This window comes from Nicotiana tabacum, chromosome 23 (assembly GCF_000715075.1).
Source record: "Nicotiana tabacum cultivar K326 chromosome 23, ASM71507v2, whole genome shotgun sequence".
Classification (NCBI taxonomy): domain Eukaryota; kingdom Viridiplantae; phylum Streptophyta; class Magnoliopsida; order Solanales; family Solanaceae; genus Nicotiana; species Nicotiana tabacum.
The window spans coordinates 76,594,506-76,607,540 of record NC_134102.1 but is presented as its reverse complement, the minus strand read 5'-3'; the positions used below and the strand labels follow the sequence as shown (position 1 = coordinate 76,607,540).

The window sequence follows — 13,035 nt, the reverse complement described above, 5'->3', positions numbered from 1 at the left end:
TCCTAGTTTAATGCCATATTTTTGTAATGGTAGAGATTGACTAAAATGGTATTGTCTGTTTTCTGGAAATGTTTTCAAAAGTGACACATCTACATCATAAAATGCCAGATAATTCTTTTTGAACTATCGTTTAACACAACTCATTCAATTTGCCATCGACTTTGTGATGTGATGAATATTTTACATGCAATATTGTTAATGTTAGCCAAGAGGAGGATATGGTTTTTTCCAATTAGTACATTTTTTTTCTAAAGGAAGGAGATAATCGTGCGTTATACGCAAGTTTATTTATTTTCTCAAGTCCCCAATTTCTTGATTCTATTGTGGTTAATTGGGATAAGTTTGATTATGGTCACTGAAAAAATCAGACAAAATAAGTCATGAAAACAACCACATGCATTGCTCATCATCTCATTATTATGCTTTTCTCTCTAGTACAGAGTAAATTAAAGAATTATCCTTCTTCCTATATTATCATTAAAATCCCCTCTATAAATCTCAATTTCTATGAAAAAGACGTCCTCTATAAATATAATCTATAGCTTCTGAACTAATTATCTCACCACTGCTATAGTGCTATCTTCAACACAAGTTTTGTCACAAGGATAGGGGCAATCAATCTCTTGAAACTGATTTCTTTCCCAAAACCAATCCCCTGTTGCTTCAGCTATTGTCTGCAACAATATTCATTCAAGTCAAAAATGTCACATAGTTAAATAGAAATTCATAGGGGAAAAAATTAGAAATATCTATAGTAAGAGAGCTTAATAAGTTATACCTTGTTGAATAATCTAGGTGAATTTGGACCAAACCAATAGGCTTGTTGTTGAGTTTGGCAATGGGAAAAGCAAGAGTTGATGTAATATCCTCTTGTTGAAGAAGGGCCTAACCCTTCCAATACCTTTAAAAAGTTTAATCTGAAACCTAAAATAATTGTTCCACAATTACTTAAACAGAATTTTCATATACTCAGAAAATGTTTGATAAATCTCTTTGTTTCTTTTATAACACAAAAAAATTACAGATAAACGAATAAATAATATAATATGTCAGAAACAATTTAAGATCATTACTGACCTTGAAGAACTTTGAGTTCACTTAGTGTGCAATTCCTCATATCAGCTTTGCAATTTGTCCAGGCTCCAGTAGGATCAGCAGTAGAAGGGACCAAAATGTTCCTTACCTAAATTTAAAAGTAAATATTCAAAATTCAGGAGACAAAAGCAATTAAAAAGTGAAAGGGAGAAAAGAAAAAGAATTTATAAGCATGTTTGAAAATCTTAGTATTCTAATAAACTCACCTGCCAATGATCATAGGCTGCATTTATAATGAAAAGTGGAGTTTGAAGTTGATGAGCCACATTTTGAGGGAAAAAGCACTGCAACATATTCAAGTAAATTTTTTTAGATTTGGAATTTCATTATTTTGTTTTCTTATGAACCATAAGCTTAGTTCTTGAGATTGTATTGCTCTTACCAAACTTGGTTTCAATTTTGAAGTACATGATGGAGGCAAATTCTTGGCGGAGCCCTAAATTCAACACAAAATAATTAATTACTATATTTAAATAAAAAGGATCTGAAAAAGAGTTAAATGAAGCATACATGTAAAGTGACAACATCATTGAAATACTCTTCGATATATGCTTCCCCTGAAATATCCTTGCTGCGATTAAACGCACATTAAATTATTATAGCAAGCAACAAATCGATGAGAATAAAACAATGTTTTGAACATAAATTGGTAGAGTTTAATTGCCAAAAGGAAAATAAAAAATTATAAATGTGAATTGAAATATAATGTGAAAGAAGAATATAATGCTTACAGATTAACGAAATAACCAGCATCTGAAAAGCATTTAACTCTAGCACTCTTTGGTAGTAGAGCTCTGAAATTGTCACAATGCAAGATTGATGCTAATCCCCCAGCTGAACATCCAGAGAGTATAGCCTACCATTTCAAAAATTTAACCTTTTTTGAGACTCAAGTAGAGAGTTAAAAAAAGGAAATGAAAAGGAAATCTTGCTTTTGGTTTTTTTTTCTTTGATGGGAGGGAAAGGAAGAAGGGGAAATAACTTACTACTGTTAGGTATTTACATAAAATTATACAAAGCTATAGTAGTAGTTTACTATGGTTAGTGAAAAAATTGACTGTGAGAATATGTATTAACAACAGTTAAAAGATAACGACGTAATAATGTATGTGAAGATATATATCATATATTCATTGAGTTGGTGTAAACACCCAATATAAACATACATTTTCAGCAGTACTCATTCCTTGGGATAATAAATCAGCCATAATAGCTTTGAATATCCTTGCCCCTCTATAATGGAGTCCAGTGGCCTGTCAAATTTGGAGTTTTAATTAGGAAAAAGAACCCTTTAAATACTGTAATTAAAACATTAGGAGATATACTATTCAACTTAAAGAAAATATACTTAATGAGACTTACAGGATCAACTGCTTCAACATCTCCCGTAAAAGATCCTCCATCACAGTATCTGACACTAACTCTATTCCAATTATAAAATTCTACAAATTTCCAAAAAGGTGTAGTTGTATTAATTAATTATACTAAGCTATATATAAAGAAACATAGCACGCACATTTTAAGAATTAAAAATTGGAAGTTTACCTGGATTAAACTTGGGATCATTGCTCATAATCCCTGAAAAAGCAACTTGCTTACCCATTTTTGCAGAAGATCCCAAGCGACTATTCTTCCTCTCAAGACAATGAGTAATATTTTGACACCATCCACCTCCCTTAATATCCAAGTTAACAAATTTATATAATTAATAAGTGTTTGTATATGCTAAGATAGAAATTCACTTATCATATGCATAGATATTAAAATCTTAAATAACAGTTCTCGGAATTCTTAATAATTCAATTTCAAGGATGGGCATTCAGTTTTGGAATTTGTTTTTGAGTTTTTCTTCATCTTCTTATTAGTAACGAAGACAGAATTTTATAGGAGCTATTGAAACAAAACTTACCTCAATTGATATTACCCAATTATTCAGTCCAGTGCCAGATCCTCTATCAAGATGGTATGCTGGTGGAGTTCCATCCAAGCAAACTATAAACACAACATTAACAACAGATAAATAAATGGAAACAAAAATAAGAGATGCTATATAGATAGATACGCACAATGAAATTAGAACCATGTCTCTCTATGCACACGCGCAACATAAGTTAGAGTTTAGATTACTGGTTTAGTCGAACCCATTAAATTTTATTTAAATCTTGTATTTGTCTTAAAAATTCTATTAAATATGTACAAAGGTATTAATTTAGAATCTAATAGCTTAAAATGACTAAACCCATAAGCTTTAATCTAGCGACATGTGTGCTTACATATACACTATCACACATCGAGAAACATTCTGAACTGTTAAGAATATAATATTAAAAAACAAGATGTTTAGTGAACATAACCAAAAAAGAAAAAAGAAGAAACTAAAGGAAGAAGAGAAAAAGAAAAAAGTTACCTGCTCCTGTTGCTACGGCACTTTCAAGTATAGTGATATTAACAAGGAGACTTTCTGTTCTACAAATAATCAGCAAAGAAATAAAAAAGAACAAACAATGGGTCACCATTCTTCTACTTTTCTTAATTAATATTGCTATCTGCTAATTGTGGGCACACGATACAAGTATATATATACAACTTTTAATTCAATAAAAAGGAGCCGCAATAAAGAAGCTGGTGAGAGAATTCAATAAAAAGGAGCCGCAATAAAGAAGTTGGTTTTTTTGAGAAATCAAGTGTGAACTAAGCCATATTTAGAATATTTGTAAAAGTTGCAAGTAATTGAATACCAAAATACCATTATAGGGAAGTTTTGAAAAATAATTTGTTATTTTACCTTATTTTCAGGCAGATAATCTGCTATATCAGATATCATTAACTAACAAGGTATTATCAAGATCACACATATATAGGGAAGCTATTTAATTATTGTTATTTCAAATAGATATATTGCAACTTTAAAGTTTGAAAATATAAGATTATGCAAATCAGAATTGGATTAAATGTGTGAAATATAACTGCTTATTTAATTAGTTGGAGAATGGCTCAATGTCACAGTGAATTCGCTTCTGTCCTTTTCATTAAGCATGCCCACAATTTACTATCATGAATTCAATATTCAGATATTTAGACGCTATTTCGAATTGAGATTGCGACCAAACGTGGTGGTCAACATATTTATATATACCAACATGATTTTTTGTTAATTAAATTGAATATATTTTTTTAAAACCATTTATGTTTACAAATTTTATTGTTTTAATTAGATAATTATTAAAAGTTCAACTTGAAGATTCAATGATTTTTCTTGTAATTTTGACATAAAGTAATACGAAATTTGTGCTGCATCATGAAACGAAAAAATCCGTAACGAACAGAAACTAACTAAACGTGTTAGGTACCGACTTGCCCCTTACTGTTAGCTACAACGGTGGATAAGCCTTTGCCACCAGCAAAATCTAATTACACATTTTTTATTTATTTATTTTCTTTTGGCTAACGAAATGAACTTCAAATTAAAGATGGTCAATCGATCCGCAGAGAAATCTAGGAATCAAGGAAGTTTATTTCTTCACCCCAAATTCAAAATACTCCACTTTACCTCATCGTATTCGTAGATAAAAGATGGCAGTTTAGTATTTTGGTTTGTTCATTGTCAATTTAGAGTGGAGATGTTATTTAAACATCGTGTCGTAATTGAAGTTGGTTTCGTAAAGCACTAGCTAATTTAAATCGAAATCCATTGAAAGAGAAATCAGAGTAATGCACGAGAGCTTCTACTTGTTTAACGAAGATCAGAAAGTACAGCTTGAGCTTGACATGTATTAAAGAAGAATTAACAAGTTGATATGTCTATACCGGGTAAAATTGGTTTATAGTAAATGGTCGAATAGTAGCATGACACGTGATACCGAAATAGGCAAAAGGCAAGTCAAATAACAACAAGTACCAGATACAACAATTATAATCGACATCAGCTAAATCCCGAAGGAAGCGTAATCAACGGAAGCAGGTCGAGTATTTGCCATCGGATAGCATTCAATTGGAGAATATTCTCTAATATTAAATGAGCAACCGTTACAGAGAATATTTGCATTCATGGCCTCCCGTTATATATTTATCAATGACACTTTTATTATCATTTAAGAGGATCTTAATCCTAGGATCTTGATTCCCTAGATAAAGTTATAAATAGTAGGCTCAATAGCCATTGTAGGACATGACACTTTTATCCTCAGAGACATTGCGCTCGGAATCAGGCTAGTCATTTCCTTCAATTTCAATTGCTAAATTTCATTCTTAATCTTATTTCTTTATCATTTTTGGATCAAATTAGTTTGCTTGTCTGTAAACCACGTAACAAATTTAACTGTACCTTTTTATGGGTAAATAGTTTGGCGCCAACCGTGGGGCTTAGACAGTTACGTAATTGCTTTGATCCTTACGTTTATTACTAACTTGTTTGATTTTTTCCTTAGTAAGAAATTAGATATGGCAACTAATGATGTCAACATCACACAAAACATTGAGGGACGCGAAGATTTACCTCATCATGAGGTCTCAATCAGCGACACCCATAACAAAGGGGATGAAACATCCCCGGTTCGTGAAGGGCCCGGCATGTGCGGGAGACAACTCTCGATGATGCGGAGGAGGAACATGTCGTGAAAAGAATGAAAATCTTAAGAGAACAACAGAAAGCAATCATGAGTCACCTCTTAAAGCAGGATCGGGTAATGACAGAGTTGAAATAAGCGTTATCAGGCGCTTCCAATAATGCAAACGGAAGGGGTCCGGTTCCTCCCAGCGCTCCTGCAAATCAAATGGCTCAGAGAGTTAATAATAACACTTCAAAGAGAGAAGTCGGTTTTGACTGTGTCGGAGGGACCGATAGCGGATCTGGGAATGACAACGGGAATGATCCCTTCAAACTGAGCTTATGAGGGAAATGAACGAACGAATGAATCAAAATGCGAAGGAGTTCCATACTTGGATAGATCAGATTTCGGGCACACCACCCATACTAAAAGGCTCGGATTCAAAAAATACACTGAATTGCCGTTTAATCCAAGCGCAGCACCAGAGTTAATTCCAAAGAGGTTCAAGATGCCGGACATACGAAAATACGATGGGACTTCGAATCCGCAGGAGCACATCACAACCTACACCACAGATGTGAAAGGGCACGATTTGGCTCAACATGAGATCGAATCAGTCTTGCTGAAGAACTTTGGTGAAACCCTCACAAAGGGGGACCTGACATGGCATTTACTCTTACCCGAGCATTAAGTTGACTCTTTTGAGATGCTTGTAGATTCATTCATTAAGGCCCATGCCGGGGTAAGGAAGGTCGAAGAGAGGAAGGCAGACATATTCAGGATTGCGCAAGGCGAGTCCAAATGGCTGCGAGAATTCGTGATCCGATTCCAGAAAGAGAGGATGTTGCTACAGGCTGTACCAAATGAGTGGACACCGGAGGCGTTCATAAAAGGGCTTGAATCCACGGAGCTCCGATGCCTCCAGAAAGTTGAAGGAAAACTTGCTCGAATTCCAAGCAACCACATGAGCGAATGTCCATAACCGTTACGAGTTAAAAATAAGGATAGAAGACGATCAGCTCGGGTTTCCCGACATCAACCAAGAGACGGGACCGAGACAAGAACCATGATAATTTTAAAAGTGACTTCGACGCGGATTGTCCGTCTCCTAAAGGCCGTTTCCTACCATACAAAAGAACCGAGGGACGCAACAACAAAGGTTTTCAATCCTCGGATAGGTTAACTCTCAATAGAAGAATCGACCGTGGACGGAATAACAGGTCCTTACAAGAAAAAGAGGTGATAGGGGCCTGAGACTCCACATATCCCAGGTTATCGGATTATAACTTCAACATCAGCTCAGTGGAGTTGGTATCGGCAATGAGGAACATCAAAGAAGCATAATTCCTGAAGCGAATCATATCCGATTCCATCCAGAGGGATCCTAACTTATGGTGTGAATTTCATGGGACTCGCGACCATATAACTGGGGGTTGTCGGCATCTGCGTGAAAAGGTGACGACATTGTTGAAGAATGTCCATCTCAAGGAATTTTTAAGTGATCGAGCCAAGAATAATTATGGTCGAAGCCGGGATAATGCAGAGCCTTCGAAGGTGATAGAAAACTCCCATTGGTTAACCATCAACATGACTTTTGGAGGGAATGGAATCAACAGTGTAAGCTCCTCGGCGGCCAAGAAAAATAAGATATCGATGACTCACAACAAAAGGCTCCGAGAAGTCGCGGAAGATGATATCACCTTCACGGAGGAAGACGCTGAAAGACTTCTTCTGCCACATAATGACGCTATGGTAAACTCTTTTAATGTTTTAGATTTCAAAATTAAGCGTGTTTTGGTTGACGCAGGAAGCTTAGCCAACATTATCCAATGGAGAGTGCTGGAGTAAGCAAAGATGACCGTAAGCATTACTCCGACAACAAAACTCCTAGCTGGATACAACTTGTCAAATGTGACAACCCGATGAGAGATCCTGTTGCCCACGAATGTCGAAGGGGTAACCAAGACCAAATTATTCGAAATGGTAAATGGCGACATGGTCTACAATGTAATCCTCGGGAGGCCATGGATATAAGAGATGAAGGCTGTACCGTCGACATATCACCAGTTATTGAAATTTCCAACACCGAAAGGGATAAAGTAGATAAGAGAAGACCAACCGGCAACAAGGACGATGAATACAGTAACAATTTTCAGTAGCAAGTGGAAGGAGCCTAGCAGATAGAAATTACAGGAATTGATGCCTTCTTCCTTTCCGAGCGAAGATGATAAAGGCGAGGAGTCATCAGAATCCCACCAAGTTTCGATATACTTTCAGGTACCGGAGGAGACGGATGCGACCAAGTCCACTGCAGAAGAACTCGGGCAAGTGGCCTTATTTGAAGAGCTTTTAGAAAGAAAGTTTTACTTGGGAACAAGACTCAATTTCAAACTCAGGTTAGAATTTATAAATTTCTTAAAGCTAACACAGATTGCTTTGCATGGTCGCACTTGGTTATGATAGGTATCCATTAGAAGTGTCCGTGCATAAGCTAATCCTGGACCCAAACTACCCACCGGTAAGGCAGAAGAAATGTCCGATTGATGAGATCAACAACAGTTTTGTCAAAGAAGAGGTAACCTGACTACTCAATATTGGTTCTATACGGGAGGTAAAATATCGTGCCCTAAAGACTCGTTCCCATTTCCAAATATTGATCAAATGATTGTTACTACGACCGTGTACGAATTAATGTGTTTCCTTGATGCTTACTCCGGGTACAATCAAATCAAGATGAACCTGGAGGTTTAGGAAAAAACTTCCTTCATAACCAACTTTGGCACATATTGCTATAATGTGATGCCATTTGGGCTTAAAAACGCCGGGGCCACTTATCGGAGGATCGTTAATAAAATATTCAAAAATCAGATAGGAAAAACAATGGAGGTATACATTGATGACATGTTAGTCAACTATTTGAATGCATAAGATCGTTTGAAACACCTCCAAGAGACTTTCGACATTCTAAGGATGCATAACATGAAACTCAACCCGAAAAAATATGCGTTCGGTATTGGTTCCAAAAAATTCTTGGGATTCCTGGTTTTGCAAAGAGGTAATCGTGGTAAATAATGATAACATTAAAGCTATCGAGGACATTCCAGATCAATTGACAAATATAAAGGAAGTACACCAAGATTGGCGGCTCTAAGCAGATTCATCCCGAGATCATCGGAAAAGTGCCATCACTTTTGAAAAAGAAGAACAATTTTGAATGGACTGTGGAATGCCAACAGGCCTTGAAAGACCTACAAGGTACCTATCAAGCCCCCCATTACTGTCAAAATCGGTGGAAGGCGAGGAGTTGCTAATATATCTAGCAGTTTCGAAAGTAGCGATAAATGCCGTTTTAGTCCGAGAGGAAGAAGGTACGCAATTTCCAGTTTATTATGTTAGTAAAATATTATTGGGAGTGGAGACTCGCTATCTTCACTTTGAAAACTTGGCCTTAGCTCCCGTAGTCGTCTCTCAAAAGCTTAAGCCTTATTTTTAGTACAACCCGATAGCTGTTGTGACAACCTTTCCCTTAAGGAATGTCCTTCACAAGCCTGAGTTGTCAGGCTATTTGGCTAAATGGGAAGTCGAAATTAGTGAGTTAGACATTGAGTACAGGCCCAAGAACGCGATCAAGTCACAAGTTTCGGCCGACTTTGTGCCCGGTTTCAGTCCCGGGTTATTGCCCTTGGCTGCTAAGGAAGCCTTTATGGTGTTGGAGACAATATCGGGAGTTTGGACCTTGTTCATGGATGGAGCCCCCAATGTGAAAGGGTCCGGTCTCGGGATAGTTCTATTCACGCCCTTGGAGGAAACCCTAAGACAGGCCATTACAACTGTTCCGTTAACTAAAAATGAAACGAGTATAAGGCTTTGGTTGCAAGAATTGAATTAGCTCGAGGAATAGGTTCCGAGGTTATTGAGATAAAATGCGATTCCCAGCTGGTAGTAAACCAAGATTATGAGATTTCTGACACGAAGGAAGAGTGCATGAAATAGTATGTGAACAAAGTTCAGGCATTGCTTGCACAATTCAGGGAATAGTAGATCATAAACATTCCAAGGGAAGGAAATGTAGAAGCAGATGCATGGGGTCATCTACGGAGATGAAAAGATCTGATTCCGGTACAGTCGTTCAACTTCTACACTAGCTATTGGATGTGGACGGTTACTTTAAGGTCATTTCAACCAACTTAGTCTGGGACTGGAGGAATGAGTTCGTCGAGTACCTTCAGCATGGCAAGTTACCCGAAGACCCGAAGGCATCCCGGGCATTACGAACCAAAGCAACTCGTTATTGCCTCATAGAAGGGCAATTATATAGAAGATCATACCAAAGACCATTGTCCCAATGTCTGGGAGCCTCCAAAGTAGACTATGTGATGAGAGAAGTCCACTAAGGAATTTGCGGGAACCATTCCGGTGCGGATTCATTAGTTCTAAAGCTGGTTAGGGCAGGTTACTATTGGCCCCGGATGGAGAGGACGCAAAAGCATTCATTCAGAAGTGCGACAAATGTCAACGCCATACACAGTTGGTACATCGACCAACAAAACTCTTACATTCAGTATTTTCCCCATGGCTGTTCATGAAGTGGGGAATGGACATAGTTGGTACTCTGTCACCGGGCCCTGGAAAAGTAAGATTTCTATTGGTTTTAACTAACTACTTAACTAAATGGGTTGCAGCAAGTCCTTACCAGAAGATTGGTGAGCGCGAAGTGGTTGACTTTATATGGGACCACATAATTTTCCAATTACGAATACCGAAAGAGATTGCCTGTGATAACAGGCCGCAGTTCATAGGCTCAAAAGTCACAAATTTTTTGGAAGATTTAAAAATCAAGAGGATTACATCTTCACCATACCATTCAAGTGCTAACGGACAAGCAGAATCAATAAATAAGGTGATTATTTAGAACCTTAAAAAGAAGCTAGAAGTTGCTAAAGGCAAATGGCTCAAAGAGCTACCGGTTGTATTGTGGGCATATCGGACAACAAAAAAGTCTAGCACGGGAGAAAAACCTTTTTCTCTCGTATATGGCGCGGAAGCTCTGATACCGATAGAAGTGGAGGAGCCAACTTTGCAGTTTTCCCGAACAAACAAATTATCAAACAATGAAGCGTTACTGGTGAAGCTGGACTTGCTCAAGGAAACAAGGACTTGGCATATGTGAGGATGGTGGCTCTGAAGCAGAGGATGGAAATATATTATCATCGTAGGGCCAATCTCCGCTACTTAAAAGTAGGAGATTTGGTTTTAAGGAAAGTAACTTAGAACACTCGGGAAGTCAACGCCGGGAAGCTGGGACCAATATGGAAAGGTCCTTACCGGGTTTCAGCTATCACCGGTAAAAATCAAGACGAAGTCAAATTCCCCAGCAATTGGAATGTGACTCACCTCAAAAGGTATTACTGCTGATGGATCCTATCAATACTGAAAGTATGTGCTGCACTCTTTTTCCATTCGTCCAGTTTTTATCCTAATTGGGTTTTTCTGGCGAGGTTGTTAATGAGGCAGCAACAAAAAACATAATACGTAATAAAGTGGCATCAACAAAGGAAAAGCCTTTATATATCAAGGCACGGAATTTCACGTCGATTGTGAACGGCTATGTGGATGGTTAAATAGTCTTTGGCTCGGTGGCAAGCTTTGTCTTCCATCATAAAAAATATTATTTAACCTTTCACAAGTTGTTTCCACCGATGTAGCAATACTTTCAGTGTTCCAATTCGCATTCGAGCATTGGAATGGGGGGGGGGATAGTATAAGATACGACAACAAGAATGCCACGAAAATTGGGGACTGCTAAAATCGGGAACAATAATGCCTCATTAGGACTGAGGAATGCATGATCAGCCCTGTAGAAATAAGTTGTACAAGTTAGCCAAATGTATTGGCAGTTTTTTACTTTGGCAAATGAATGCTTATGCACTTTTAAGAATAGAAGGAATGAAATGAAGTTATTTTATTTTTATCTTGTTTCTTGTTCAAATGATGAGTTAGTTTTATCGTATGAAAGTTAACAAAAACTTCAAATGCTTGTGCCAGAATGAACATAAGACGTCCTTTTCTAGAGCACTACAAAAATACGAGGGCCATCTTCTATGAAACCCTCATAATAAAGTGTTGATTCCGTAAGAATTTATGCCCGTAATAAAAAGTTATCAGATACAAATATACCCGAAGCTTTAACCAATTCAACGCGAAAGGAATCTATTTTGCACAGCACTTAAAGAAAAAAATTCTTTATTTATCGAAGTGCCAAACTCGGTGAAAAGCTTGGCATAACTACAAAGTACAAAAAAAGAAACTACACATCATTGTTGCCGGAGCTCGAAGGGAGAGAGGGATCTGCATTCCCCCAGTGGAGGAAGGAGGATCCACATCCGGTTCTTGGCCTTCATCTTATTCAATCTCCCCTTTTATCCCCGAATACTCAGAATCAGTACTCGAGGAGGCAGTTGCAGCGGGCCAAGGGGGAAGGCATTATCGAGCAGACAACTCCTGTTCTCGGGTTTGAGCAATACAATCGTCTATATTAGCGATGTCCACTTTTGTATCATCCAAGGTTTTCCTCCTCATATGATATGTCGCATAAGTCTTTTAAAAAATGAGGGAATTCTCTTGGTCCTGGAGCCTTGCTTGAAGCCTATAAATTTCGGCCTGAAGGCCGTCCTTTCGGATCTCAGGGCACTAATCACGCTCAATATTTATAGTTGAGTGAATGCGGTTCTGATCCATGACCCTCCTGAGACTCTCCTCCATCTTGGCTCTCTTCTCCTCGAAGGCAGACTCGCACTCGGTAGCAGCAAACATAACATCACGGAGCTCGGCCCAATTAGCCTTAGCCTCTTGAAGTTGTTCGTGTAGTTGTGTGACTTCTTTTCTATGGGCCATGTTTTCTTGTTCGCGTTGCTGCAACCAGACCTCAAGCTCGCCCATATCGATAACTTTTGCCTCTAACACCGGGAGGCACGCAACAAGTTGGTCCCTTTCAGCCAATAGTTGATCCCGTTCGAAAGCTAGTCCTTGCTTATCGAGGATCAATTTCTGCAGGCCTTGGGATCAATCCCAATGACTTCAGGTAGTTCACAAGATCCACTGGCTTGGACTAAAGATGACACTCCTTTTAAACCGAAAGAGTAGAACTTCTCCTTCCTCGAGGATCTGGGGAAAGGGGTGAATAATTATGCTCCAAGTACCCGTGGTCGGGAGACCGAGGAAGAGAAGCACCCATTTCTCGATCATCTGTTGTTGGTGGAGGAGATGCAGTAGGTGCTGGCGGCAAAGGAGCGGCTGGTGTTGATGAGCGTGAAGTTATTGGTGTGGAAGGATGAGAAATAGCTGCGACAGAGGCAATGTTGATTATCTACCAGGTCCATCTCGCCCCAAAGAG

At 38.1% G+C, this 13,035-nt stretch overlaps 1 protein-coding gene across 3 annotated transcripts; it reads right to left on the bottom strand.

The window, feature by feature from the left end:
* Nucleotides 1-378: 378 nt before the first annotated feature.
* LOC107774366 (pectin acetylesterase 8) lies at nt 379-3,646 on the bottom strand. 3 transcript variants are annotated; one of them, XM_016593864.2, is made up of 12 exons: nt 3,503-3,646; nt 3,005-3,087; nt 2,641-2,770; nt 2,458-2,537; nt 2,262-2,348; nt 1,827-1,951; nt 1,606-1,666; nt 1,478-1,531; nt 1,302-1,379; nt 1,078-1,183; nt 779-924; nt 379-674 (listed from the first exon to the last, which is right to left on the bottom strand). In XM_016593864.2, the coding sequence occupies exons 1-12, from the start codon at nt 3,609-3,611 to the stop codon at nt 555-557; spliced, it is 1,179 nt and encodes a 392-aa protein (XP_016449350.2). In that variant the 5' UTR covers nt 3,612-3,646; the 3' UTR covers nt 379-554. The 3 variants fall into 3 exon arrangements, with proteins under 3 accessions (XP_016449350.2, XP_075102453.1, XP_075102454.1); XM_075246352.1 differs by lacking the exon at nt 3,503-3,646 and adding an exon at nt 3,369-3,427; XM_075246353.1 differs by lacking the exon at nt 3,503-3,646 and adding an exon at nt 3,162-3,227.
* Nucleotides 3,647-13,035: the final 9,389 nt, after the last annotated feature.